This window comes from Prinia subflava, chromosome 3 (genome assembly GCF_021018805.1).
Source record: "Prinia subflava isolate CZ2003 ecotype Zambia chromosome 3, Cam_Psub_1.2, whole genome shotgun sequence".
Classification (NCBI taxonomy): Eukaryota; Metazoa; Chordata; class Aves; order Passeriformes; family Cisticolidae; genus Prinia; species Prinia subflava.
The window spans coordinates 56,814,740-56,840,560 of NC_086249.1; the positions used below are offsets into that span (position 1 = coordinate 56,814,740).

The following is a 25,821-nucleotide window of genomic DNA, read 5'->3' on the forward strand; positions in this document are numbered from 1 at the left end:
CATGATTTTACCATTAATCTTTCTGTTTGCTCTCTGGTATGCATATTTTGACAAGTTATCATATCATTATTCACTACTTGAAAAACAAGCTCCTGTGATTAAAAAATCTTTCAAACCTTACAAAAGAGAGTTCAAGTCCTTCTCTGAGTACTTCCTCTTCTCCTTTACTCTAGAAATATTTTTTTTGATAACCATGATGTTACTGCTTTAGCAAACTTCAGGCATCATTGACTGGTCAACCTAATGACAGAGAGACATAAAGGAATTGAGACCTCATGCTAGATGATTCTTTCATGTGGGTTTTTTTTCATTGGTCAGTCTGTAATTTCTCTTTGATTCCCAACCCTCATTCTTCTGTGAGACTAAAAACTCTTTCATTATATCAAGTTTGCTAAAATTTCTCAACGGAGAAAAATCCTGCAGACCCACATTCCACTGCTGGTATTTTTTCCATAATAGTAGTATTAAAGCTTAAGGTGGTTTTGTTTTTTTTGTTTTCCCTCAGAGACTATCTAGGCAGATAAAGGAATGTATTTCAGCACATTGTGTTACATGACTCTATACACATGCACACACACTTGTGCTGAAATAGTAGCCAAGAAAGCAGAGATACTATCTGGCAGAGTAAAAGCAAATATGACAAAGAAACTCTGAATGGTGCTATGTTGAAGGAGTTACTAGTGAGATCAACAGTGTAGTAAGGTTAAAAGAAAACTGACCTGTCATAACCTTGCCAGTGCAAAACAGATCACGCTCATGTAAGCTACTTTAAATTTCCAAAACAGTGGATAAAATTTCTTTCTGAAATTATTGCTCATGATTGGGTTGAGAAGCATGCTCTGAAAGCACCCAGCTGATTGAGTAGAATCATCAGAGAATAACAGCTCTCTCCACCAAGTATAGAAAGTAGGTACAGAGAAGTATGGATTGCCTCTGTTCATGCATGTTTCCAGTGTGTCAGCTCAGTATAGTACAGATCATTGAAGGTCAGAGTGGTTGAAGGTCTGAGGCTGTGTACAGGAAGACATTGCTGTTTGTTCTCTGTTGAGGTGGAAGGGACAAATTTGTTGTTGAGAGTCAATAAATATAACTAATAATTAAATTAAATTTGTGTGTTTCATTGCATTGTTGGCTGAATGACACGTATTTTCATGAAGACTTAACTCATTTTGGAACAAAGCATTCTTCCCAGGACTGTAAACAATGTGTATACCAGATCGGATTTAGTGTCATGTCTGCAGCCACTCATGTGCAAAGTGTGGAGAATTCAAGAATGCTGATTTTTTTTTTGTGTGGTAATATGAAAACAGGAACATACAGCCAGAAAACAGTGACAGAAGTATCAGCACTTGAAAAGCATTCCTAAGCAAAAATGGCTGGAGTAGTAGATAGGTAACTAGCATTTAGCAGCTTGAGTGCAGTAACTCTGTTTAAGAATAAATGTCATACTATTAAAAAAATGTTTTTAGAAGAAAAACTTTCCATGAGCTCAGTAAGCAGAACTTTCAAGCTCTGCTTATGCAGTGAGGAAACAATCTTATTCATGCATTGAACTATTTGCATTGGACTATAGATGGAGGTCTACAGAGTGATTATCAGGGGCATCATAATGACACCTGTTTGTTCTGTTCAAATTAATTCCAGTGAAAATTGCTTCCTCTTTCTGCCTTAGAAACATTCCTACATCTGAAATCCTCAGGGAAATTATTTGAAGTAATCCCCTTGTTTTTGTTAAACACTCTCCATCCCACCTAAAGATTAGGTACTAAATAGGGTCGAATTGTGTTGCAATTGTTACTTGACAGATGACAGCTAACACAACAGCCATGCTGGGTTAAAGGTTTATCTAGCAATCCTGCAATTTGTTGTGTAGTAGCTTCAGTGTGCGAAGTACCATCTTGCATTTAATGGTTCTCAGCGGACTTCTCTGCTGCAAGTTGTTCAGTATTCTCCCAAATAAGTGTTAATTTTTAGCATCCACAGCATCTTACGGTAAGGAATTCCACAGCTCTCATGCATGAAGAACGTTTTATATTTGTTCTCATTCTGCATCATTAGATGACTTCTCATTCATCTGTTGGAAAATACAGTTGATTCCGATCTCCATTCTCATGATGTGACAGGCCCCTTACTCCTTTTCCTTATACCATCTCTTTTCCAAGCTGTAGAGTCCTAGCTTGCTTGAGTGATTCATTCCACACAGTGCAATTGTGTGAATGTGTGATGTTGCTGGATGTCAGAGGTAACCGTTCCTATCCTTCTCTGATGCTCTGACACTTCTGTTCCTTATGAGGTGAGGTACTAGAATGCTTGTCAGCATTCGGTAATGCAGGAAACAACATGGAATTGCAAAGTAATACAGTGAGTTCTGTCTCATATAAATCTTTCACAGTAATTTCCGAAATGTTTGTTTTGACCATTATTTAAAACCAAACCAAAGTTGTAATGGTTTTATCAAGTATAATAAATCCCAAGATCTCACTTATGAATGGAAACAGTCAGCTAGGAATTAGTAGTTTTATGTATATGGTCAGGACCATTTTTTAAACTGTTACATTGCATATATCTCTTTTGAATTTAGATTTTCGCCTGTTCTTCACATTACCTAAATTTTCAACTATCTAATGTTACAGTATTCCATCAGCAAGCTTTTTTACACCTCATTTTTGAGATTGCCTGTTAAGTAGAATGAATAAATAAAATAGGTGAGTTCCTGTTACACTTCCCTGGGGAATGGTTTCCTCCCCCCTCAGGGACCCCTAGAGCTTGTAACCATGTAGTTTAACCCTTCCTCCCCCTTCTGACCTTATTGGCTGTGTCCAATTACCCCTCCCTGGGAGAAGCTCAGGAAAGACCCTCTCCTTCCGCACACGTCCTCTTTCCCCTCTGGTCACCACCTGGAATAAACGTCTTGAACTGCAGCTGGGGGTCAGAGCCTCTTTGGAATCCTTTGTCCTGTCCATGAAATATTCCTCCAAAGCCCTCTAAGGTCTGAGCTAGCCTTGGAACATTGGAGGGGCTACAGAGGGATTTATTTCAAATTCCACTTCTAAGTGGCATAATATTTGTCACTTGTAACTACCTTGTAGTGGTTTTCTAAAAATTATACTTCATTTCTGCTTTTTGAGAAGGTTCTGTCATTCTGAGTGACTGTGGAAATTATTACACCACTGTGGGCTGACTTTTCTTCATATTTTTGGGGAAAAAAGCAGTGTAGCTGATACCCATGATATCTCAAAGGGTACACCCTTGATACCACTGATGTCTAATGTCACTTCTCCCTATCACATTTAACACATGGTGGTGAAGGGTGAGGACAACATTTCATTAGTGTCTCTCCAATATAGACTTCAGTGCATACGTTTGTGTACCAAGAAAGAGATTCGCATTGATCTAACACTTAAAAAATAAGGAAAATAAGGTATATGTAAGGTCATTGTCATTTGATTCTGCATTAACAACATAACATTGACAGAGTTTTCCACCTGCTGTGTTGTATTGTCATTATAATATTTAATTTTCCTAATGATGTTTCAAATACAGCTTACAGTACTTACACAGATAATCATACTAATATCTATTAGGGCCTTCAAAATACTGTATTCATTTTTGAAATTTATACCTCTAATGAACAGAACTAGGATATATTCCAACTTTGTTTATTTTTGAATCATCAGAACTTTTTTTTTCATTTTTCTTTTAGGTATAGACTATTGCAGCTTGGCACAGAAAGCAAAGTAGCTGAACTTCTTCACCAAAGTAAGTTAAAGTCCTTTGAAACTGAACATGTTCAACTCATGCAACAAGAAACAGCTAAGAATCTTTCACAGTGCCAAATGGAATGTGAGAAATACCAGAGAAAGCTGGAGGTATGTTATATAAAGAGACACTTTACAGGGCATTACATAGTTGTTTTCAATTAGAATGTAAAGTGGAAAAGCTTGGGGGAAGAGTAACAACCTGGCATGGTTGAATTAATATCTCCACCAAATTCTGCAGAAACAGGGTCAAATGACAAAGCTTACTATATTTGATCAGTTTAATGGAACATGGGCAGAGGAAAAAGCAAAACAATCTCTCATGGAAAGATGTTAAAGACAGTACCTCATTCATGTGGGGTGTATTTATCAGTTTGTTTCACAAAGCTGCTTCTGTCAGTCTGTGAGAATTGCAGGGAGAGAAGACAGTTTCACCAAAACAAGTATAGTGAATTCAGTGTCATTATTTGCAACTAGGATCTGTAATAGCATCATTACATAATAAAATACTTTTTTATTGCTAGACAATTCTGGAATAAATTTTTCACAGCAAAGAAAGTCAAGATAAGCATAGTGTATACAGTATTGAAAAGACCTAACCTTGCTAGTCCTAGTATGATGGATTATCTTGGTGGAGTGTTAGACAACCACCTAGTCACTCATTCCTCCTCCTGAAGAGGATGGGTGTGGGGTAAATAAGGTTATAAAGAGCATGGGTTGATAGACAGGGAGATTACTTGCCAATTACCATCATGGACAAAATAGATTTGACCTGAGGAATACTGACTTCGCTTAATACCCATTGACATACATTGGATGATGACAAAGACAAAAAGTAAAACATCTTTCCCCACTCTGATCTCTTTTATTTTAACTTCCCTCCTACATTTCTGACTCTTATACCTCCCCCTTCCAGAGCAATGCAGGCAAGAATGGGAAATAGGGCTTCAAGTCGGTCCTTAACAGCTCCTCTCTGATGGTCCTTCCTCCTCACACTTTATCTTGCTCCAGCGTGGATCCGCCATGTCCTCCTGGTTCCTTCAGGAGAAACTCTCCTATTCAGGCTCTCCACAGGTTTCAGTGCCTTCTGGAGGTGTCCACCTGCTCCAGCATGGGGTCCTCTATGGGCTACAGCATGGGCATCTGCTTCTATGGTCTGGCAACCTGCTTCACCATGGGCTGCAGAGTGCATCTCTACTCTGGCAGCTGGAGCACCTCCTCCCCTCCTTTCACCTCATTCTCAGCACCGTGGCTCTCTCTCAATTTTTCCCTCACTCCTCACTGCCATGCAGCATTTTTGTTCTTTATTAAATGCAGTTTCCTTGAGGTGCCCTTGAGCCCCCTTGGCTGAGGGACACAGCCTGGGCACCTGCAGCCAATGCACCTGTTAAGGGGGGCTTTAACCACTTGAGCCTGTTTATTTCTACAGGCTTAGAATTTATTATCTTTAAAACATACGTATCATATCCTGTTCACTTATTTTAATCTTTGAAATGTGAGTATTCCACAGCAAAAACGTACTTTAAAACAAAATTTCTTCACCTGTCCAAAGTTAGTCCCAAAACATATCACAGAGTCTTGTTTATGAGATTTAAATGAGATTGGTAGTGTATGTTTCAAATGAATGTCAGCATACAAACTGGACAGGACAGAAGAAAGTGACATCTCTGGCAGCCTTTGTTTTTTGGGGGGACGATGCCAGTCTTTAGGTCCCCACATTTCTAGTGCTGAACCTGCCTAAGTTGTTTATGAAAAGGAACTATTGAGTGGAAACAAAATTAGAGAGTTTCAGATAGACTGTAATTTCTTGTTTTGTCCGTATTGGGACATTCAGATCCTGGCTGATGAAGTTAATTGTGGTCACAAGCACTGGGAGTGCCAGTTTTGCTAAACTTAGAGGTTGCTAAACAGACTTTTAATTGCACAGACATGTCTAAACTTAGAGAATGTAGTTCAGTTTGAGTTACATGTTCATTTTCTTTGTGGAAATTTTTTGATCTGACAATAACTCAAATATTTGGCACTCAATTCTACTAACACTTTTGGCACTTCTTTTTCTCTTCAGAGAGACACTTTTAAATTCTTTCATTAAGAAATATGCACGTAAGAGCTCTTTCATTAAGAAATGTTTTTGCAGAATTTAAATATTTGATGTCTGAAGCTTTTATTTTTGTTCTTTTCGACTGAATTATTGGGGTTTTAAAATTTTTTTTCTTATATATAGTATTAATGTACTAAGGTTTTTTCCTTACCATTACAGTACGTTGGTCTTTATAAATAGCATAGGCATTGGTATCTTGTGGCTCAGCTAGAGCTTTCTGGACCAGCTCTTACTTTTATTTAGGGCATAGAGTAGTTTTTCTTGCTAAACTAGGAGACAGATGGTTTATATGTTGCCCAGTTGTAGTGGTTTTGTGTTCGCCAATTCTGACCTTTCTCAGTCAACACACTAAATTTGTGATGGTTTTTGTGTTTATTCTCTTTTCTTTCTGTGAGATAGACTTTGGGAGGAAAAAGGCAAAACAAGCCCAACTTAAAGGTTACAAAGGTAGTTTTATTAACACACATAATAGGAAGGAAAAAGAAGGGAAAAAATTTTGAAATTAAAAAAAAAAATAAATAAACTCTTCAAAACCCTTCTCCCCAAACTTCATTTTCCCACAACCAACATAGAGAGACAAAACTGTGATTTTCAGTCTGTTTCACCACTGAAACATAATCTTTCCTCACGTGGAGAGAGGAGTCTCTCTTGATGTCCCATGGTATTTCCCCACTGACAGCTTAGAACAGTTCTCTGGTGGGTTTTAACTGCCGCAAAAAACCAGCCGCCCAGTAAAAAACCCTGCTTCTGTGACCCCTCCCATTAGCAGTTTCTCAAGCTGCTTATGGATCATGGGTCTAGACTTTTGCATATTAGGGTGTCATCTTTTAAAGATTCACAATTCAAAGGAACAAAGGATTCTTCTTCTCAGGGAACAGAGAAATCTTCTCACTTTTTCACTAGCACAAAGGACTTATCTCTATCTCTGTTCCAGCACTTCATAAGATCAGTATCACTTAGTCCATCACACAGTTTTGTTCAAAATCCACTCACAAATTTGCACAGCATCTCCATAAATGCCTATCTTCCCATAATTTGAAGGGATATGTTAGTCTAGTTTCCATGGTTTACGTCTAGAGAAGTCCAGTCAGAAATGTCCACTTCCTCAATCCCTTCTTTCAGTAATCTTTATAAGTTCTTTCACTGACTTTATATCATACTGTGTCTCTATGTGTTCTTTCCTCTCTCTCTCTGGGAAAGGGTTGGAGTTTTGAAAGATTCAGGTTGCCAAGAAAAGGTTAAATCTGCCCAGGCCTGCGATGGTCAATGTGATCTCTGCCAGGCAGCAGCTTCTCCAGCCGCCCTCCTCAGAGCAGCCGGGCTTTCTCCGCCTTTCTCCTCATCACTGGAGGAGAGGGAGAGAGGGAGCCCTGCCCACCCTCGGTGGCAATCGGGGTGGGCTCGGCCCAGCCGGGCCCAGAGGTGTTATCAGGGGCCCGGCTCCCTCCCAGCTCAGCTGGCTGTGGGGGGCAGGCAATGTCCCCTCCCCTGGCAGGAGCCCATGGAGCCCGGCCAGGCCTCCGGCCGCTCCCCCCTGACAGCGGCAGCGGCAGGGCCGGGGGCACGGCCAGGCTGAGCCGGCTGCCCCAAGGGAGGAGCGGCAGGGCCGGGCCGGGCCGCTCTAACAGAACAGCCCCGCTGATGTTACCTGTTCTGCTGCCACAAGGAAAGGGCTGGCTTGGACCCACTCAGAATTATACATGGGTATTCCTCAAAGTCGCATCTAGCTCCCTCAATGGTCTAACAATGGCAGTATTTGAAAATGAACACTGATAGGTGCCTGTCTCAAAACAATTCCACGGTCCTGACAGGGAACTGTTTCCACTTTAACTAAAAACTAAACTGTGTCAACCTGTAACAACAGTTTTAACCTATACATTTATTTCTTCTGTGACACTAGACTGAACTTTTTATATTCAAGTGGCTTGTTTCTCTAAGCATTGTATATTCTTTCATGGTTTTGACAGTGACTAGTATTACTGCTCTGCACACTATGCATATATTTCTGTATCTCAAAATCTGTATTCACTCTTCATTCCAAATGGTTGTGATTTTTACTTAGGAAGTTAGTATGAAATTTGACAGCAATACTACTTGGTTATTTCTTTACGTGTTTTGGTGGGATTTTTTCTGCAAAGTATGTAGATTGCTACTTTACATACCAAGGATTTTCTTATTCCAGTTAGGTGTGTATTTATTTGGTCAATATCAAGCACTTAATCAAATTTCAATTATTGTTTAGGCCTTCATACTTCTACTTTTGAAATGAGAGTTTTTTGTTTAAGTTTAGTGGAATAAGTATTTACGTAAGTCTTGAATGTTGATGGCATATTACCTTTTATTAATAAGTAAGTAATAAGACTGGTATAGCTTTAATAGCAATTTTTAATATTTGCATTCTTCAAAGGAATCTTCATAAATTGATGACTGAAATCAGAATCGAGTTAAAGTAGCAAAAATTACTGCATTTACACTATTTTGACTGCTGTGTGTGAATTTTTTAGTTGTTACCAGGCTTTTACAAGTTTCCTTTAAAATTCTTGTTGTCTTTTCAGACAGCTTGTTAGAATTACTAATATCTCAGCAGACAGGCCTAAGATCTGAGAGTTTAATCTGTGCAAGATAATATTACTGAAAGAATAACTGCTTTTTAAAGTATTTTAATCTTTGCTGTGCAAAACTTACATCAAATATTTAATATCATACTGGTATACATTTTACATGTATTATATTTTGTCACTTTCAAAAATCACTGTAATGCCGAATCCCTGATCTTTCCATTATTCATTCTCACAGGTGCTTACAAAGGAATTTTATAGTCTTCAGTCTTCCAGTGAAACCCGCATTATTGAGCTTCAAACACAGAATTCTGAATTTCAAGCAAGACTAGATACTTACGAAAAACTTGAAAAAGAGCTTGATGAGATAATACTGCAGACAGCAGAAAGTAAGTTCTGCCACAAATTGTTTTATCTGTAGATGTTTCTGGCATTACAATACCGTTCTTCTCATGACACTTGGCAAGTATTACAGTGCCTGTCACTCTTCTTCATTATGCCTGACAAGTAAAAGGCAGTAATTATTTTGATAGAAAATATTAATGACAGGTTTTCTAAGTGCACCTGTAAATGTGTATCAAACATCCATATGTCTAAGTTTGTGCATATTGAAAATCATCTCAGTATTCAGTCATTTCTCTTTTCCGTATTCTAATAATCTATTATAATTAGATACAGTCTTTAGGATTCTTCTATTATTTAAGTACATTTTAAATGTCAGGAAGCCCTCTTTGTTGTCAGGCAAATACAGGTTTTATATTTCAGTGATTCATGTGAATTTTTTAACTAATTGGAAGGAGGAAAAAACTCTTCCTTCTGTTGAATTAATAATAATTAGACATTAAGTAGTTGCTTGTGGCAGCTCAGTCTGTTACTAGTACCAAACCATGGATTAAATTCATACCTGATTACGCTTGAAAATTTTTGTCTCTCAAAATTTTTGTCTTTATATTCACAGAAATTAAAATGTTCCCAAACACAGCAAAATTCGTGTAAAATCTCTATTCATTTGGTTCTCAGCCTAAATCAATCCACAAAGCAATTAATTTCTAATTTGAAACTGATTCTAATCTTGAAATCTTCTAGCCCGTGCGTAAGCAGAGTGGGACATTCTAAAATTTCAGACTAATTCAGCTGTCCTCTCCTTTTATCTTTCTTTCGTCCTTTAGGTAATAGTCACAGTTTATAAAGTATTCCATATAGAAGATTATTGCATAAGCTTTACATATAATAGTGGTGTCTAGCAAAGTGTGCATTACCCAGTTGCAGTGATGTTAGGGTATCTTTAGTAACCAGACTGCACATGCTTTAAGAATTCTATGCACTGCAGCCTGTACTTAGAATGGCTTGACTACACCAAGGTTCCAGTCTGACCATAAGCATGTTTGCTGTATACATGCTTCTGTTTTAGTCAGTAACATGTTTTTTGAAGTGTGTATATATATATAAACTTGCCTAAGGAGTATTTATGTATTAACACAGAATTTTTGGACCTTACTTTTGTTTTCTCCTAGGGGAAGGTAGAGTTCAGAACACTGTTTTTTTGTTTACACTGGTTTACATTTTCTTAAGCTTCTTCTGACATCAGTGAACTTTTTTACCATCATTCTTAACTTCTTCTTAAATATCTATTTTAATTACAATTTACATTCTATGCTACAGAATGCAAAAAAAAAAGAAAGTTTCCAAATGAACTGTTCTTTTAAAATATAATTATTTTCTGATTTCTTTGGAGAAAAAAAGTTCTAACTTAATATTTTTCAATATATTTTTTATTTAATAATGAACTTGCTATTTCAGTGTATTTGCCATAGAAAATTAAGATTAGTTAAGTCTAGTATCTTAGGCAAAACAGAAGAAAAGTAAGTATTAAATAAAAAAAACCACTTTGAAGGAGAAGACAGATATAGTTCCTCCTGTGTATCAAATTACGCCCTAATAGTTATATGCCATAAATAGCTAAAGGTAGAAAAATAACTGAAAGGAAATATAACTGCTTATCAAATTGAATGTGTTATGGAAATACTTCAGTCCAGCTTTCAGGGAGTATAATTTAGACTGAAGTATTGTGTGGAAGACAGAGTTTTCTACCAACTTCAGTGATCATAAGGATTGATCTTCATTCCTATGGTCATCTCTTTATATTTAAACAGCATATGGGTTTTTTTCTTCATCCTGAGTCATGAAGCCTTTGCTGTTTTGTGGTATTTAGGGATGCCAGTGCGGGTTGGGTTCTCTGGAATTTTTAATAAACTGTATATTTATTTACACATGTGAGATGGCTTTTGTCATACAAAATTTAAATTTTGTGTATATATAGACACTTTTTATTTTTTCCTTTAGAAAAGATGCATGTGAAAGAGATCACTGAATTTTTACTGTTACTCCCTGATCACTATGCCTCACTTCATTAATATTGAAATGACATGAAACAGCCTATTCAGAAAGCTATCAAGAATTTATATAGCCACTTGTTACAGCGCCTGAGAGATGATGAATAACAGTAGTAAATTTCCTTGGCATTTGTCTATTCTTTGTTTTCAGCGTGCAATCTTCACATTAGGGTATTTTTGCTGTAGATTAGCTGTTTCCATTGGTTAGTGTCTTTCTAAGAAAGTACACAATAGTACATCCTTGCTGAGTAGCATAAGAAACTGTCATTAATAAGTGTCCCTTAGCTTGTAAAATATATATTTTACACCACAAAGTCAGGTGAAGAGCCTGGAATGTTGTAAGAGAAGAGAAGAGAAGCACACACTGGTACAGAATATTATTTTGATACCTACAGTATTTCCAATTTCTTTTGTGTTTGTCTTCATGATGTGACATTTACTGGACACTATGGACAGATCTGAATTTACAGAGCAGGATCTCACTGATGTTATTCTGAAACCTGCGACACTGAATATGTAACCAAAAATAAGGGTATTAACAAAGGCAGCTTAAAGTATTCTTTATGTTTTTCTGAAACAGAGGTGTTTACAGCACTGAAGAATTCCCTGTCATATATAAGACAGCTCTGAAGTGCTGGTGCCTTTCTAAGTGCCACATTAGTAAACTTTTTCTGTCATACTTATTGAAATTTCTATATTGTTTTTAATGTAACTAGATATGTGAATTACCACAGGTGCTCTTCTAGAGGCTTTTCTCTTTCTAAATGTGATTTAAGAATCCTTGTTTAAAATAGCATTAAAAGAATATTAGACAAGTGAGAACAGAAGTTAAAGCATTTTGCAAGTTGTTGAGAAATGGAGGTATTTCTGATTTTGAGGCACTTGAGCATTAACAAGGATGAGTCAGATAGGACTCACATCATTTCCTACATTTGTTTCTCCTCAACTAATTGATTCATCAGAGCTTTTGTATGGTGCCTGGGCTGGTGTTTACTTGTTCTCCCTCCTTCTCTCACACCCCTGTCACTCCCATTTTTCTCATTGTCCCCCTTTACCTCTCCTCTCTCATTTTTTCTCATTGTCCCCCTCTCTCTGCCCCTGTCTACTTCACACATGCCCTTGTTGTTTTTCTTTATTTTTTTCAGGCCCACTTTGTCTTACAGGAGAGAGGAAATCTGAATTTCAGAACTGGAAATATGAACATAAATTTTAATCTTGTTGCTATTGGGATTACTTTTCAAAGCAATTATAATCTTAGAAATGTGTTTTCAGAAACCAATCACCTATGGAGGCAGAGATTATTTTTAATATTTCTATTTTGCATGTACATAAAAATCTCTTTTTAGCCCTTCCCACTGAAGAAATGGATGGCATTTGTTTTCACCAAGTGGTGAAATTTCTGATCACCAGAGCCTTTCAAAAACCACAGTGAGTAGCCTCACTGTGATATCTGCTCCCTTAGCAACACCAGACATCCCTTCTGATCCCATGGGTTGGTTATGTCATGTCACCTTAAACACATCCTAAGTTTATCTTCCTCTACCTTCTTATGTATGCACAGAAAATCAATTCTTTAGATTAAAAACTTAAGCAACCTAACCTTCTACTGCTGAATTAAACTTATGTAAGTGGTAGGTATTTTGTGACCATACCAACAGTATGAATATTCAAGGTACGTGAACTATTTTCCTTTACTTTCATATTGCATAAGTCTTATGTTAATCATAAAAATAAAAAGTGTTATAAGTAATTAAAGTGTGGCACTAAATTTCATGCTAATGATTAAAAAAACCTGTTCCACTCAAGTCCAGAAGGTTGCACCACCTGAAAATTTAGCTTCTAGAAAAATGTTTTTGCGTGTTGAGTTGTAAATAGAATTGCTTAGAAGTTTGTAAGTTCTGACACTGTTCTTCAACAGCAGCTTTCTGCAATTTTTTTGCAGTGGAAGATGAAGTTGAAGCTGAAAGGGTTCTTTTCTCATATGGATATGGTGCAAATGTTCCTACAACGGCCAAAAGACGACTAAAGCAAAGGTAAAAAAAAAAAGTACCTCATGAATTTACTTGTTTGAGATAAACTAAGTGAAGATTACATGTGTTATGTTTTGTCTTAGAATCCAGCCAGTTTGATTAACATAAAGAGGTTTTTCAATGGCTTAGGTATACAGGAATAGATTGAGGACTAGGACCTATTAATGTGGTTGATGCATATGAATGAGCATACACATATTTTTGTAGGTCATTTTAAAAATCTCATGTCATTGACTTTCAGAAAGATTAATTATAATTGTATAAAACTAAGCAGCTGTAAAAACAGATTAGTTACATTGTTTACATTTATATAATAGGATATGCATTATTAATACCTTAAAATCATTGTATTTGATAGTAAGACAAACATATCTGTCAGGATATTAAGAAGGACAACAGTTCAGACCATCACTGTTTTATCTTCACTAATACAGCATCTGATTCCACTTGCATTGTTTTTAGCTTGCTCTGACTTGGTGAATTTGAAAATTTGATCAATAGACTGAAATGATGCATAGGTGAAAAACACACCTCTTGATCATAGTAATTTTGAACTAATAAATTTGTATTATGCATTGTCTTTAAGAAATAATAGTGACATTTGAATGGCTCATTGTGAGCCTTTGTATTGTGGTTATGACTCACTTCTCCCACGCAGCAACAGGGTAAAAGGAAATGACCTCAGGCTTCCAGGGGAGGTTCAGGTTGGACAATTTCTTCACATAAGTGGTTGTCAAGCATTGGAATAGGCTGCCCAGGTAGAGTCATCATCCCTGGAAGTTGAGGAGTGTGCAAAAAACCGCCATAACCCTGTTGCACATCTGGTTTAGAGAAGTGTTGACAATTCTATAGCACCATTTCCTAAAGCATCAGTTTATTCCTCTTTTGTCAATAGTTTGGGCACTTTTCTGAGTTCCTCTTTGATTCTTCTTTTTCCTCACCTTATTAGATTCAGTTTAGATTATTTACATATATAAAAACTCTGTAAAATTTCCTCTGAATGCTGAATCTGGTGATTAGACTAGGATTTCAGATATGCTTGGAAGACACTTTCTGAGCTTAGAAGTGGCATATACTCCACTTTTGTTCTAAAAGGTATTGACTAATAAACTGACTTAATCCTCCATAATAGGGTTGGAGACTTCATAGACTTTCTTTATCTTTTAGAATTAAAAAGATTTAAAAGGCCATAAAAGACTGTGTATGGTTTACCTGCTGTTTTGATTCAAGGAAAACTGCCATGCAGATAATGTGTGAGATGCCTCTGGCTGCCAAAGTTTATAAAAGCAAAGACTCTGACATCATCCTCTATGTTTAGCACCATTAAAGAAATACAGATAAATTTTGTGCTCTCTAGGATTACTTAAGGAAAGAAAATCTATTATAAATGTGAATAATCTTTCTGGAGTCTACTACCTGCTCTTTAATCCCAGACATATGGGATGCTAAATGAGAAGCTCTTTTAAGTTTATATCATCCACTTCAGTCTCTGAAAGTTTGTACAAAACCAACCTTTTCAAGCAGTTTGCCCACTTTGCCCACTTGCCAGAAACAACTGTTTTGTTACTTCACATGTAGGCATTGTACACCCATACTACTAAATAAAACATGCTAAATTATGCTGGGAACACTCTTGAAGCATCAAGACCAAATGGCCTGTATGTAGTAGCCCATCGCCATAAAACAATTCTCAGTGTAGGTTAAGCAACACGTGAACAGCATAGTGGCAATGATTTGCTTGCCCATGCTGACTTCTTAGCTATGCCTAGGAACTGCTTGGGAGGTGTTAATGAGAGAAAGCAGAACACTACCAGGATGACTTTGGTGGTTTGCTAACAAGGAATTATCACATTCTTGAGCACTGCATAATTTTCTAGTATAGTTGGAATCAAATGTTTCTAGCATAAGATGTCCTTTTAAACTAGTCACAAATCATACTGACAAGTATACTTGAGAGATGTACTTGTGTTATCCATAAGTATTTGCAAATTCAGGTGAAGTTCACTGAATGGTTGTAGCTGGGAAAATTATGATGAGCTGCATTCCTAAATTTGCCAGGGGGAGGTATCCAAGTTTTCCCTTACACTCTAATAGCTACTAGTCAAAGAAATTGTTCCTTTCTCTGTTATACTAAATGAGATTACTGCATGAAAGAGTATGTTTATAACACAGAGGAAGAATATTAAGACTTCTGCCAAATCCAGAAGTCTATTCCATTTTACTGAGGAAGAGATGGAGGTTATGACTGGTCAAATTTTCAGATAAACTTTATATACTCATCTAGATTTACGTACTCTTAAACCTGAGCTTCGTGGTAAGCTCCCTGTCAGTCTGCTTTAGACCACTTACCATCTCATATTCTGTATCATAGTCAGGAACTGGTTGTGGAGTTACTCAAGTCCCACCTGGATGTAGTCCTGCACAACGTGCTCTGGAGGTTGGACCAGATGACCACTGTGGTCCCTTCCAACCTTGCCCATTCTGTGATTCATAAGAGTTTGGAAGACTAGGTTAGATGTCTGCGGTGCAGACATCTAGTAGGCTCTGCGGTGCATATTGAATCTTCCCATTACTGCCTATGGAGTTGTGCACTTGAATGGATTATAAACTCTTTGATTGTGGACATGAAGCTTGCAAGAGGTTGAGGATCTAATTTTTTAGCTAGGTTGTTTAAGTAGCTTAGTTATCCTTTATCTTCAAAGTTAATCTGTGACTCTACATAGGAGGTTATTCAAAACAAATTTGGCAATAACATTTAATTATTTAGCAGATTAAATGTCAGACAAAACAATTTTGCCTCTCTTTTGAAAGTGATAAAATACTACAGTTTTCAGTGTTTTACTGCAAAACATATATTAATAAGCATTTTAAAACAATTATTTAAGTTAGAATTAAAGTGAGTCTGTAAATCTGCTAAAAAGTAAATAATCATAATTAGATGAAGGATTTTGACAGTATTTCTACAGTTATGTAGTATTGACAAATTGTATAGGTTATTACTTTGAATAAAATATTACAATAGCATAACTGTGGGAATATTACTTTAGTGGTGCTAAATTTTGTGATATTTTCTAACAGTTTTTCTAACTTCGACCATGCAGCATGTTTGACTATGTAGTTTATATATGTTAATATTTAAGCATTGGTGAAAAATTAAGGCAATCAAGTCTTGAAGCATAAACGTGTGAATTTCTTTTGCCTATTTTGGAAAAAATTCAAGTTGAGCTTGCTTTTTATTGGCACAGTGTTCACTTGGCAAGAAGATTACTGCAGCTAGAAAAGCAAAACTCATTGCTTGTAAAAGATTTGGAACATCAGAAGGAACAAGTAACACAGATTTCACAAGAGGTAAATCATTATTACAAAAAAATTCAAATATGTAGAAACATTGCCGAACAGCTGTTCATAAAATGAAATATTTTCTAAACAGTGTTTTTTATCTATTTGATGTTAAAGAAATGGCCTCATGATTAACCAAAACTCTATGATAGAAGTTCTCAAAGAAGTTTATATCGTGTTTTGCAACTAATATTGAAGGGAGGACTACTTTACAGGCTAAACAAGAATGTGAGCCAGACAGACAACATTTTGATTTCTGAACAGAACAACAGCCAGCCAAGCTAGTTTGTTCTGTTTGATACTTAATTGGTCATCGCTACTTCTTACACAGATCTTCTGCTAAATCACTTTTGAAGATATTTAACAAGCCTCAGCTTGAAGTGTCCTAGAATTAGGTCAAACTAATTTTTAAAAAATCTTTAAGATTGTCTTTTAATTTTTCTCATAGGAACAAAAGGACAACTAGGTTTGCTATTAGATGTTGCCACCGTATGTAATTTGTAGGCTTACTATTTCAGGAATGTGGCTAACAGTTTGATTTTTAAAGCCACAGTAATTACAAATTAGAATTAGTACACCTAAGCACTTCACAGAGTGCAAATACTGGAATTTCTACATATTTTTAAATTACATGAATTTTATAAATTTTATACGTATGTATATTATTATATAGATTATTTCAGTGAAAGATATGTGAACAGTGAAGTTTGGGGATTTTTTAGCCAATACTAGAATTTGTTATGTATTCTTAGGTATAATTCTAATTTCTAATTGATAATTTCTAATCAGGTATAATTATAATTTTTAATCGACTAAAACATATTCTGTCAGATTCTTACTTGGAAGACATCAGGAAATTGGTGAATCCATTGTTATTTTTGGTATTCTTCCATATCACTATTCTTTATCTTAAATTTTTTCTGTATTTCACTTCAATATATTCCTTATCCACAGCAGTTTTATACTTGCTTCTAGATCACTGATGAAAGATTCATTATCAGTGACCTTTGTTCAAATTCCTGCAACTTTCCACAGGAACATCTTCAGCTCATTTTTATCCTGCCATTAAATTTTTGATCTTTTACCATATAATTGTATAATTTAAATCACAATACAATCCAGTACAAAGTTAATTGGGTTAATTGGGGTTTTTTGTTTAAAGCTCTACAACTTCTCTTTGCTGTCTTTACATAGTGTTTATCCCAGGCTTTCTTGATTTTTTTTAATGTAAGAACAAACCAGAGATCCTGTAGACTACAGCATGCTTAGGTAGCCCATTATTATTCTTCTGACTGACAGTTTGTTCAGTCATCTAGATGAAGTCTAGAAGATGGCTAAAAAGCTGACCCAAAAGTGATTTTATCAGCTTTTGGTTTGAACTTGACTCAAATACTGCTACGTAAGTGCAGTATTTATGATACAACTTTTCACCTTTTTAAAGGAGGGAGGAAAAGGCCACTGTAAGTCAATAAGACCATAAATAGAGGCATTAACTCTACTTATTTTTTTTTTAATCAGTTAAAACTGTTACATTAAAACCCTTGAAAATGCAGATTAGGGAAGTGTAGAGAGTGGTACCCTTATTGCTGTGAAAATAGCACACAACTGGAACAGAAAAGTGAGAAGATAATGTACTAGTTATCAGTTTGAAGGTGCTATGTTTCATTTTTGTGTATGTAATAACAGGTTTGGAGTTTATATTAATACACCATTGGTAAAAATCAATAATATTTAATAATAATTCAGTAATAATAAAGCACTTGTGTTTTTAAGGTAAAAAATGTATAGTACTTATATGGGGGTTTTTTTGCAGCTTGACAGAGCAAATTCTTTATTGAACCAAGCACAACAGCCATACAAATACCTCATTGAAACTGTCCAACAGAGAGATTCTCAAATAAGTCTACAAAAAGAACATATTGCACAACTTGAAAAAGATGTCAGGTAATTAAAATCACTGATTCTTGTTTTACTTTCTCTTGAACTGAAGGTAAAATCACTTATATTTTTATCATTAGAAAAAAATGGTGCTATTTTCCACAAAGCTGAGATGTTAACACTCCATCACTGACCAACTCCAGTCTTAGTGCTGGAACTGTAGCACTTGCTATTTCTCTCAGAAATGTCAGAAAAAGGTGCTTAAAGTTTGGAAAAGTAGCTGTGGCAGGTTTAAAGTGAGTTTGCAGTTGAGAAGAGCTCTCATGAAGTAGAGAAAAGTTCAGAAGAGTAAAAGGAAAGAATGACATGTCAACTGTACAACAGTAAAAATAAAGAGAAAAGTCAGAGAAAAATAATAGTCTACCAGTAAAGGATATTTCAGCCATAATTAGAGCATATGCTCTCGTGGAGACTTTCTGATTTGCTGCTGTATCCATCTGCTCTCTGACCACTGAGCAACTTCCCAGCATCAACTTGCCAGCAACTTCCTTAACATCTGATTCCCAGGTAAGCTGTTACAAAATAATATGTCCCTTGATTTTCAAGGAAGTTGACAGCTGAGTCCCGCTGCTCTACAGAAGAATTAGCATTTTAAGTATTAGGTGTTTATGTGGTGTCTTGGTTTAGGAAAAGGAAACAGTAACTACTAGGAGACATTAATGTGATTCTATTATGAAGCAATTACATGAAAAATACAGGGTTTTCCACTAATCTACTGAAGCAATTAAAATAAAAAAGCAGGGTTCACCCTAGATAGTATTTAACTGTACATACTGTCTTACATATGTATCTATTCAGGGTGTTTTGATGATTAGGGGTGGTATTTGTTATCCCTTGAGGAATACCTAAGAATGCTTATTATGCAAACAAATCTATATATGAATCAATAAGTTTATAAATAAACTGAAATATTCATTCATACTTTCTGACAAAACATCTTTCACTGGGCTTAATTTTGATTCAGTAAGACTAGATTTTTTTTTAAATTCCAAAATCAAGTGGTTTTTAATATTTTCCTAGACTTGTTACATTATAAGAAGCACTTCAAAGATAAATTATATTTTTCCAGGAAATGAAAAATCACGGTGTTCTTTATATACAGTGTCTAACTTTCCAATTGTGAAAAATATCAAAACATTGGTCACAAATTTTTGGATTATGGTAATAATGATGGAATGGTTTCATTATTCACTAAGTAGTCCAAAAGTTTTTCAAAAGGAAGATAGAAAGAGAGTAAATAGGTGAGGTAATTTCTGAAAGAGTATGTTTCATGCTTTGAAATCCAAAAGAATCTAAATGTGTTATTAACATTGATTTTCTTGAGTTAAATGGCTCATTGCCAATAATCTGTATGCTTAGATATTCTTCTTAAATTTACCCTACAAATTAAGGTACCTAAATTACAGACTTAGGTCAACTTTCCTAAGTTGTTCATGGAGGAAGTGACATCTCGAAAATGTAATTCAGATTTTGGGTGGAGTAAGTTATTTCCTAGAGATGCCTATTACTCTTGATTAACTGTAAAGGAAATTTTTTGCATCTTAAATGGCCTCAGGTTAAGAAAGAAAATGGGTCTGCCCCAGAGTGTGATCGTTCATGGTAAACATACCAGCAATACTCTACTGTGGGGAGCTGGGGTGTTCTCACCATTAGTCTGTGTTTCTGTAAATGAAAGTGTGGCCTGACAAAAAATATTATAGCAAAAAAAAAAAAAAAAGTAACACTTTGCACATCAAATATTTTGGTAGGATTTTTTTTCCTGTAGTTTCCAGTATTCCTTGTAAACTGAAAATAGCTTTTACTCCGCTATCACAAGTTTGCCTAGTTTCATAGACCAGAGAAATTCTTGGTAACAGCCTAATGTCTTAGGGCTTTTGGTGCATATTAGTAATCCCTAATTTTGCTATTTATGACTCAGCATTTAAAACAAAGGTCCTAAATTGTTAGCTGATATTCCCTGGCACACATGAGAAGTCGTGCTCTGGGATAAGATTGATAATGTTGGCCCTTTGCCTTCCCATAAGTGAGAAGAAGGTTAGAGGTAGGAATTTCTAACCAGAGAACCATTACATTCAAGAAATCTTTTGTCATGAGGATAACCTTTTGGAATCTGCTGTTGACAGTTTTAAATTAAAATATCCCTTAGGTGATTTCAGATTACTTTCAGATATTCCAGAACTGAATCAGAATGAGATTTGAGTAAATTAATGATAATCCCTACCAAATATATGCCAAGTGAAGCTCTGCTGGATCAAAAGATTTAGCTCACTATTCCTATCCCTCTTAGTTTATTAAACAGCATTTTGTTGGTTTGTGCGTGGAATATTTTTGAGAGGATGAGTTCAGAGAATTAATGCTCCTCAAGGAGAGCCTTAAATTCTGCTGATAATGTTGGTGCTATTAAAAAAGTATTAGTGAAAACACTAAACATGGTTTATGAAGCCTGGGTTCTCTGTATCTCAGAGCTGAGGGAAAAATTTAAATATTTGTAAAACTATTTCAAAATGAAATTGTTCATTTCATTTCAACCATTACCTATGATTAATAGTTAATACTGCAATTCTGCAGCACCCTTTAAACTCAGGTTTAATTTGTGCTACAATTACACAATGTACTTTATTTTTTAAATTTTAAGCACAATAATGCATTAGTTTTATTTCTAAACAGCAATTTCACAAGAACTCTTCACAAGAAAGGAAAAATAGTGCTTGAATTCTTGTTTTCTGGCAGACCTTCAAAAATACTTGTGATTTTTTTGGTTACTTTTTTTTTAATGTCATATTTGAGTACCAGATTGGAGACAAATCAGTGTTGTGTTGATATGCCTGCACCCTGAGAATCAAGACTGAATACTTAATTTATCCATACAGCTGCTCCATGCTTGATTATAATTTTCCTTCCTTCTTTAGTGTGCAGATTCAATGGTGGAGGAGTGTTCTTTTTCTGTTGTGTTTTTATCTCATCTGCTCATCAAGAGAGATGGTTCTGCATTATGTAAATCATGGATTCCCCAAGCAGAACAGGCACATCTGTGTTATCGGTGCCAGTGTTCTCTATCACTTCCCACTTAACTTGAGTGTGGAGCGATCAGCAAAGACTTATTTGCAAGTGAATTTACTTTTTTAGTCTTAATCCATAATTACCTTCTGCACACAGTGATCATGGCCAATAGTCTTTTTAGAACATACTCCTGGGGTGATTAGGTTGCAGCAGATTTCCCAGGATGATAAGTCAGTATTTTCTTGCAACCTATAAATGTTTTGCAGCAACCTGCAGCACTTTTCTGTTGAATTTTCTATTAAGAAGTTTGTTGGTTGTACTGGATGTGAGTTTGATTCTGTGATGAAACAGACTGTTGTTGAATCAGCACAAGAGGAAGACAAGCACGAGGAAGGCTATCTGTGACAGAAATCTCATTTTGGATGTTTTTGGGCCATATCTTCATCAATTTTTCACAAAATGGTGTAAAATCACATATAATGGTTCTTTAACAGGCAACTGATGTGTTCAGGATTCTTCTTACTCATAATTCTATTAAAGTGTCATTTCTGACAATTATTTCTGCAAGAGGAATGGGAAAGATTCAGGCAGATCATTTTGATACAGAATTTTTGACGAGCCCTGCCCATCTAAGTCTCTTTCCAGCATGGTCTTCAAAGTTCACTTTAACTAGAGCAGCTTACCTGCCTTCATCCTTAAGTGTCACACCTACAGAGGAAAGGCTGTCTTTCAGAGCCTTCATATCAGAAGTCCGTGGAAGGACTGTTCAAGTGGTGCTCAAGGTTGCCTGTGTCAGTAGCTGTCAGACTGAATCACAGAGTGGTTTGGATTGGAAAGAACCTTTAAAGATCATCTAGTTCTACCTCCCTGCCATGGGTAAGGACATCTTCCATTAGATAGGTTGCACAAAGCCCCATTTGACTTCTCACTGAAAGGAGAGAAACAGTCAGAGTACTTACCACACAGCATTAAAGTCTTAAAGTAGTATATCCAGCAGAGCTGGACATACTTTGTTGGTTTGGTGAGGAGTGTGTCTTTTCTGGACATCTTCCACACAGCTCTGTGGGTCTTTAGCCAGACCTTCATAAGAGCTGCAGGAGCTGCTGTGGTTGGGGTGAATGCTTAGCTAGGCTGCTGCCATTGCTGTGATTTGCATGAGCAATTTGGGGACCCATCACCAGGTTATTAAAGGCATGCTGATACTACTGCTGAGGTTTAAGTGTGAAGGCACAAGCATATTACCACTCAAAGAGAAGGAGAGGTTGTTTTGGAGTAATGGAGGCTCTGTTAGGTGTTGCCCACATACAGTGTTCACTCCCACTCTCATTCCCATCCCTCTAGGGATTCTCCCAGGCAGGCCATGGACACTTGGCCTCAAACAGAGCTTGGCTCTGGGAGCAGAACACTTCATGTACTTCTGAACTGAGCCATGCACCTGCAGATACGTTTCAGATACAAAACTTTGGTCTTGAGTGACAGGGCATCTGCAGGGTGAATTTATAGGTGGTCTACATATCTCAAAATATTCTGTTAAGTAATTTCCTATTTATATTAGACCACATAGCACTCTCGTTAATAAAAGTAAATAGTGATGGTTAATAAGAGAGGTGTGAGGATGACTCCTTGCTGCTATAAAGAAATCTCTCTAGCATACAGTTCTTTAACCAGTAATGAAAACATCGCATTTAGCACTCCTTTTGGAAAGAAATGCTTGTAACTATGTCATGCTGTGGGAAAACAAATCTCTGAGTTTCATTCTTATGTGTGTAGTGAAGTAATTGTAGTTTTAGTACATAATTTTCTGCTAAAAACATCTAGGTTTATAAATAACTGGAGAGGTTAGAAGGACTTCATTCATAAAGAGAGGGTATTTATTTTAAATACAGTTACTCAAATTTCTCAGTACCAATGGCTGGTTTTAAAAGAGGTTCAGTTACCCAAAAAGCACTACTCAAAAGCCTTAACTGTGTGGCAAATCCAGTAGCCATATAAGGATTCTGCTCACTAAGAGGCCTTGTACTGAAAGGTTCCTTACCTAAACATTTTGGGTTCTCTAATTGCCATCCAAACATAAAGCTCTGCGTAGAGTGTTAGATGAGTTTTTCCCATCAAAGAATGGGCAATGAGCTCTTTATGAGAACATTACCGTTCTGTGAAATGTGCCTCATCTAGTCCAACAGTACTGCAGCTTACCAGAGAAATGCTCCAAGCAAAATTTGTAGAAATATATCCTTTCTAATACATTTTCTAACCTGTAACACAACTTCTAAAAAGCTGTTTGGGATTTTTTTTTTTATAGTTTGATAAAGTAATTTTAATTTGGACACTTCATGAATAGGTTTTTAAACCTCCTGAAGCATTCCAATTAAAATCATTAAGTAATACGCTTCTAAATCTGTTTAAAATCTGAGCTGTGGTTATTTAGCTGCACAATGAGAGATCACTGATTTGACATGTATTCTGTCTTGTAAAGAACTTTTGTTTGCAAAACATCTTATACCTCTCTTTCTAACTATGTGACTTACGAACAAAATTTGACCTAGACTAATATTAACTGCCTATTTTGAGCTATCCATCTGTAATTTGCACACAGGGGATAGCTTCACTATATAGCTATATTATATATTCAGTTATATGTACAAAACCTTTATATAAACTATTTGTATTTGATTTGTTAAATGGTAATGCTGTATCTGAATATAAAATGCCAAAAAAAATTCAATATTGGACTATTCAACTTCATGCTATAAGGGCACATTAACAGAAAGGCACAATCCATTTCTTACAGCGTCTTGAGTACACAGTTCACTGAAAAAGAAACTTTGTTTTTTTCAAACTGAATAAAAGTAATAATGAAATCCAGTACTATATAAACCCATGTTTATTTTGTGTGTCCAGCATAAACGTATTATTCAGAGTATCTAATTATAGCAGCTTCTGAACAGGATAGTAACTAGTATATTTACACTTAAACATTAAAATGATTTAGTTGGCCAAATTGAAAAGAGTTTACAAGGCTGAAACTAGGAAATGTTAGTATCCATTCTGCAGAAAAATCATGTTATCTAAAAATGTCTTAGATACAATATCCAAGCTACCTTGGCTTTAGATCCTGACTGAGGCAAGACAAAACAAGCCAGTGGTTGCTATGAGCAATGTGTATGCATATCACAAGTGTATGTTATGGTAAGCCTGCATTCCTGGTACCTGGATTCATACCTGGCTAGACTTTAAAAGCATGATGACATGAAAGCATGATGTCCTCCCAGACAATTTGGTTTCTTCTGGAAAAGCACACAGAAAGAGCAGGACCTGCACTGCTTTTCAGTTAGTTCTCTAACCTGGGCTTTTGGGGCCACAGTTTTATGACATCTCCCAACAGGCACCTTCTCCACATTCAGGGTGAGGCCGTCACTGACCACTGTGGAGCACATCATGGTCCCATCTTTTTAGGTGAAAGTTACAACCCTTGAGTTCCAGTGTGAGAACCTGGTTTGCCTAGACTCATAGACTGTAGTTTCAGAATCAAAGGAAGACACTTGAGGCACACCATCACCAAATGGAGCAGCTCATCGTTGCCTTCAGATGCAGGTCTCCACTGTACATGGTAAATCGAGTTATTTTAGTGGTCCGTGTGAAAGATAACCTTTAAAAAGACTCCAGTGTCCATCCAGATCAGTGAAGTGACCTTCTTATGTGGTGAAAAATTGGCTAGTGCCAACTGAAAGAGTAGGTTACCCGGATGTGGTGAGGGAAGGATAATCCTTCCGCAGCTCTCACTAAGGTCAGCTAAAATTGTAAAGCTCCTTTCTGATTTGTCACACTGGACTAAATTAAACAACTCTTCAATGGGAGTGTAAGGTAGGTTAAAGCTAGAACCTCTTTGCTGCTGTCCAAGATGCTGGTTCAGAGCATTTTAAAACCTGAGACTGAAACAGTCTTCTTCCCAAGATGGAACTTTTGAATGTATTTCTGTTTAACCTTGTCATATATTATCATTCTGTCTGGTAACTGCTTTCTCACTCCGTTAAATGTGTATATGCCTCTTGCAATATTCTTTCAGGAGTACATGAATTATTCCCTTTTATCTGCAATGACAAAAAAGCACAAGTATTACAAAACTACAAAATCCAAAATCTGCACATGTTTTGGTAATTCTGTATCAATGTGTTTGACAGAAAACACATCAAGTGCTACTGAATGATGTAGTAACCTATGTCCTATATTTGACTATAAACAAAGAAAATTAGAACTGCTCTACATAGTTCACTCATGTCGTATTATTTCAGAAGGTATAAGAAGTATAAGTAGAATATGTTCTGTTCTGTAGATGAAAGTGAACCTCAAGCATGAACTTCTGGTTCAGTCATGAACACTGATGCTTATGCTTATTCACTACACTACTTAAGTCATAGAGAAACTTGTATAATTGTTTCTCTAATAAGTTTGTAAGCCTCTAGAAGGATTAGTTTATGTTCTTAGGGAATACAAAAATCCAAGAAAAAGTGATATGTAAGTTACAACACGTGAACCCAAGAACAGAAGGTACAGCAATTTCATCATGATTAAAAATGTGACAGAAAATAAAATTCTTGAAAATACTAAAATATTTTTATAGATTTTTAAAATGTTAATACTTTTCTTTTAAATAGTTGACAAAACAGAGCAGTTTGGCAAAAGGATACATTTTTTTCTGAGAATTAA

At 36.1% G+C, this 25,821-nt stretch overlaps 1 protein-coding gene across 3 annotated transcripts in view; it reads left to right on the forward strand.

Annotated features, from left to right (window-relative positions):
- Positions 1-25,821, forward strand: part of PIBF1 (progesterone immunomodulatory binding factor 1) — a 108,072-nt gene that overhangs the window by 59,769 nt on the left and 22,482 nt on the right. For all 3 annotated transcript variants that reach the window (XM_063392213.1, XM_063392212.1, XM_063392215.1), the window contains exons 11-15: positions 3,704-3,869; positions 8,656-8,806; positions 12,753-12,843; positions 16,086-16,188; positions 17,993-18,123. In XM_063392213.1, coding sequence (XP_063248283.1) covers positions 3,704-3,869; positions 8,656-8,806; positions 12,753-12,843; positions 16,086-16,188; positions 17,993-18,123 — 642 coding nt within the window. The remainder of the gene's footprint in view (positions 1-3,703; positions 3,870-8,655; positions 8,807-12,752; positions 12,844-16,085; positions 16,189-17,992; positions 18,124-25,821) is intronic.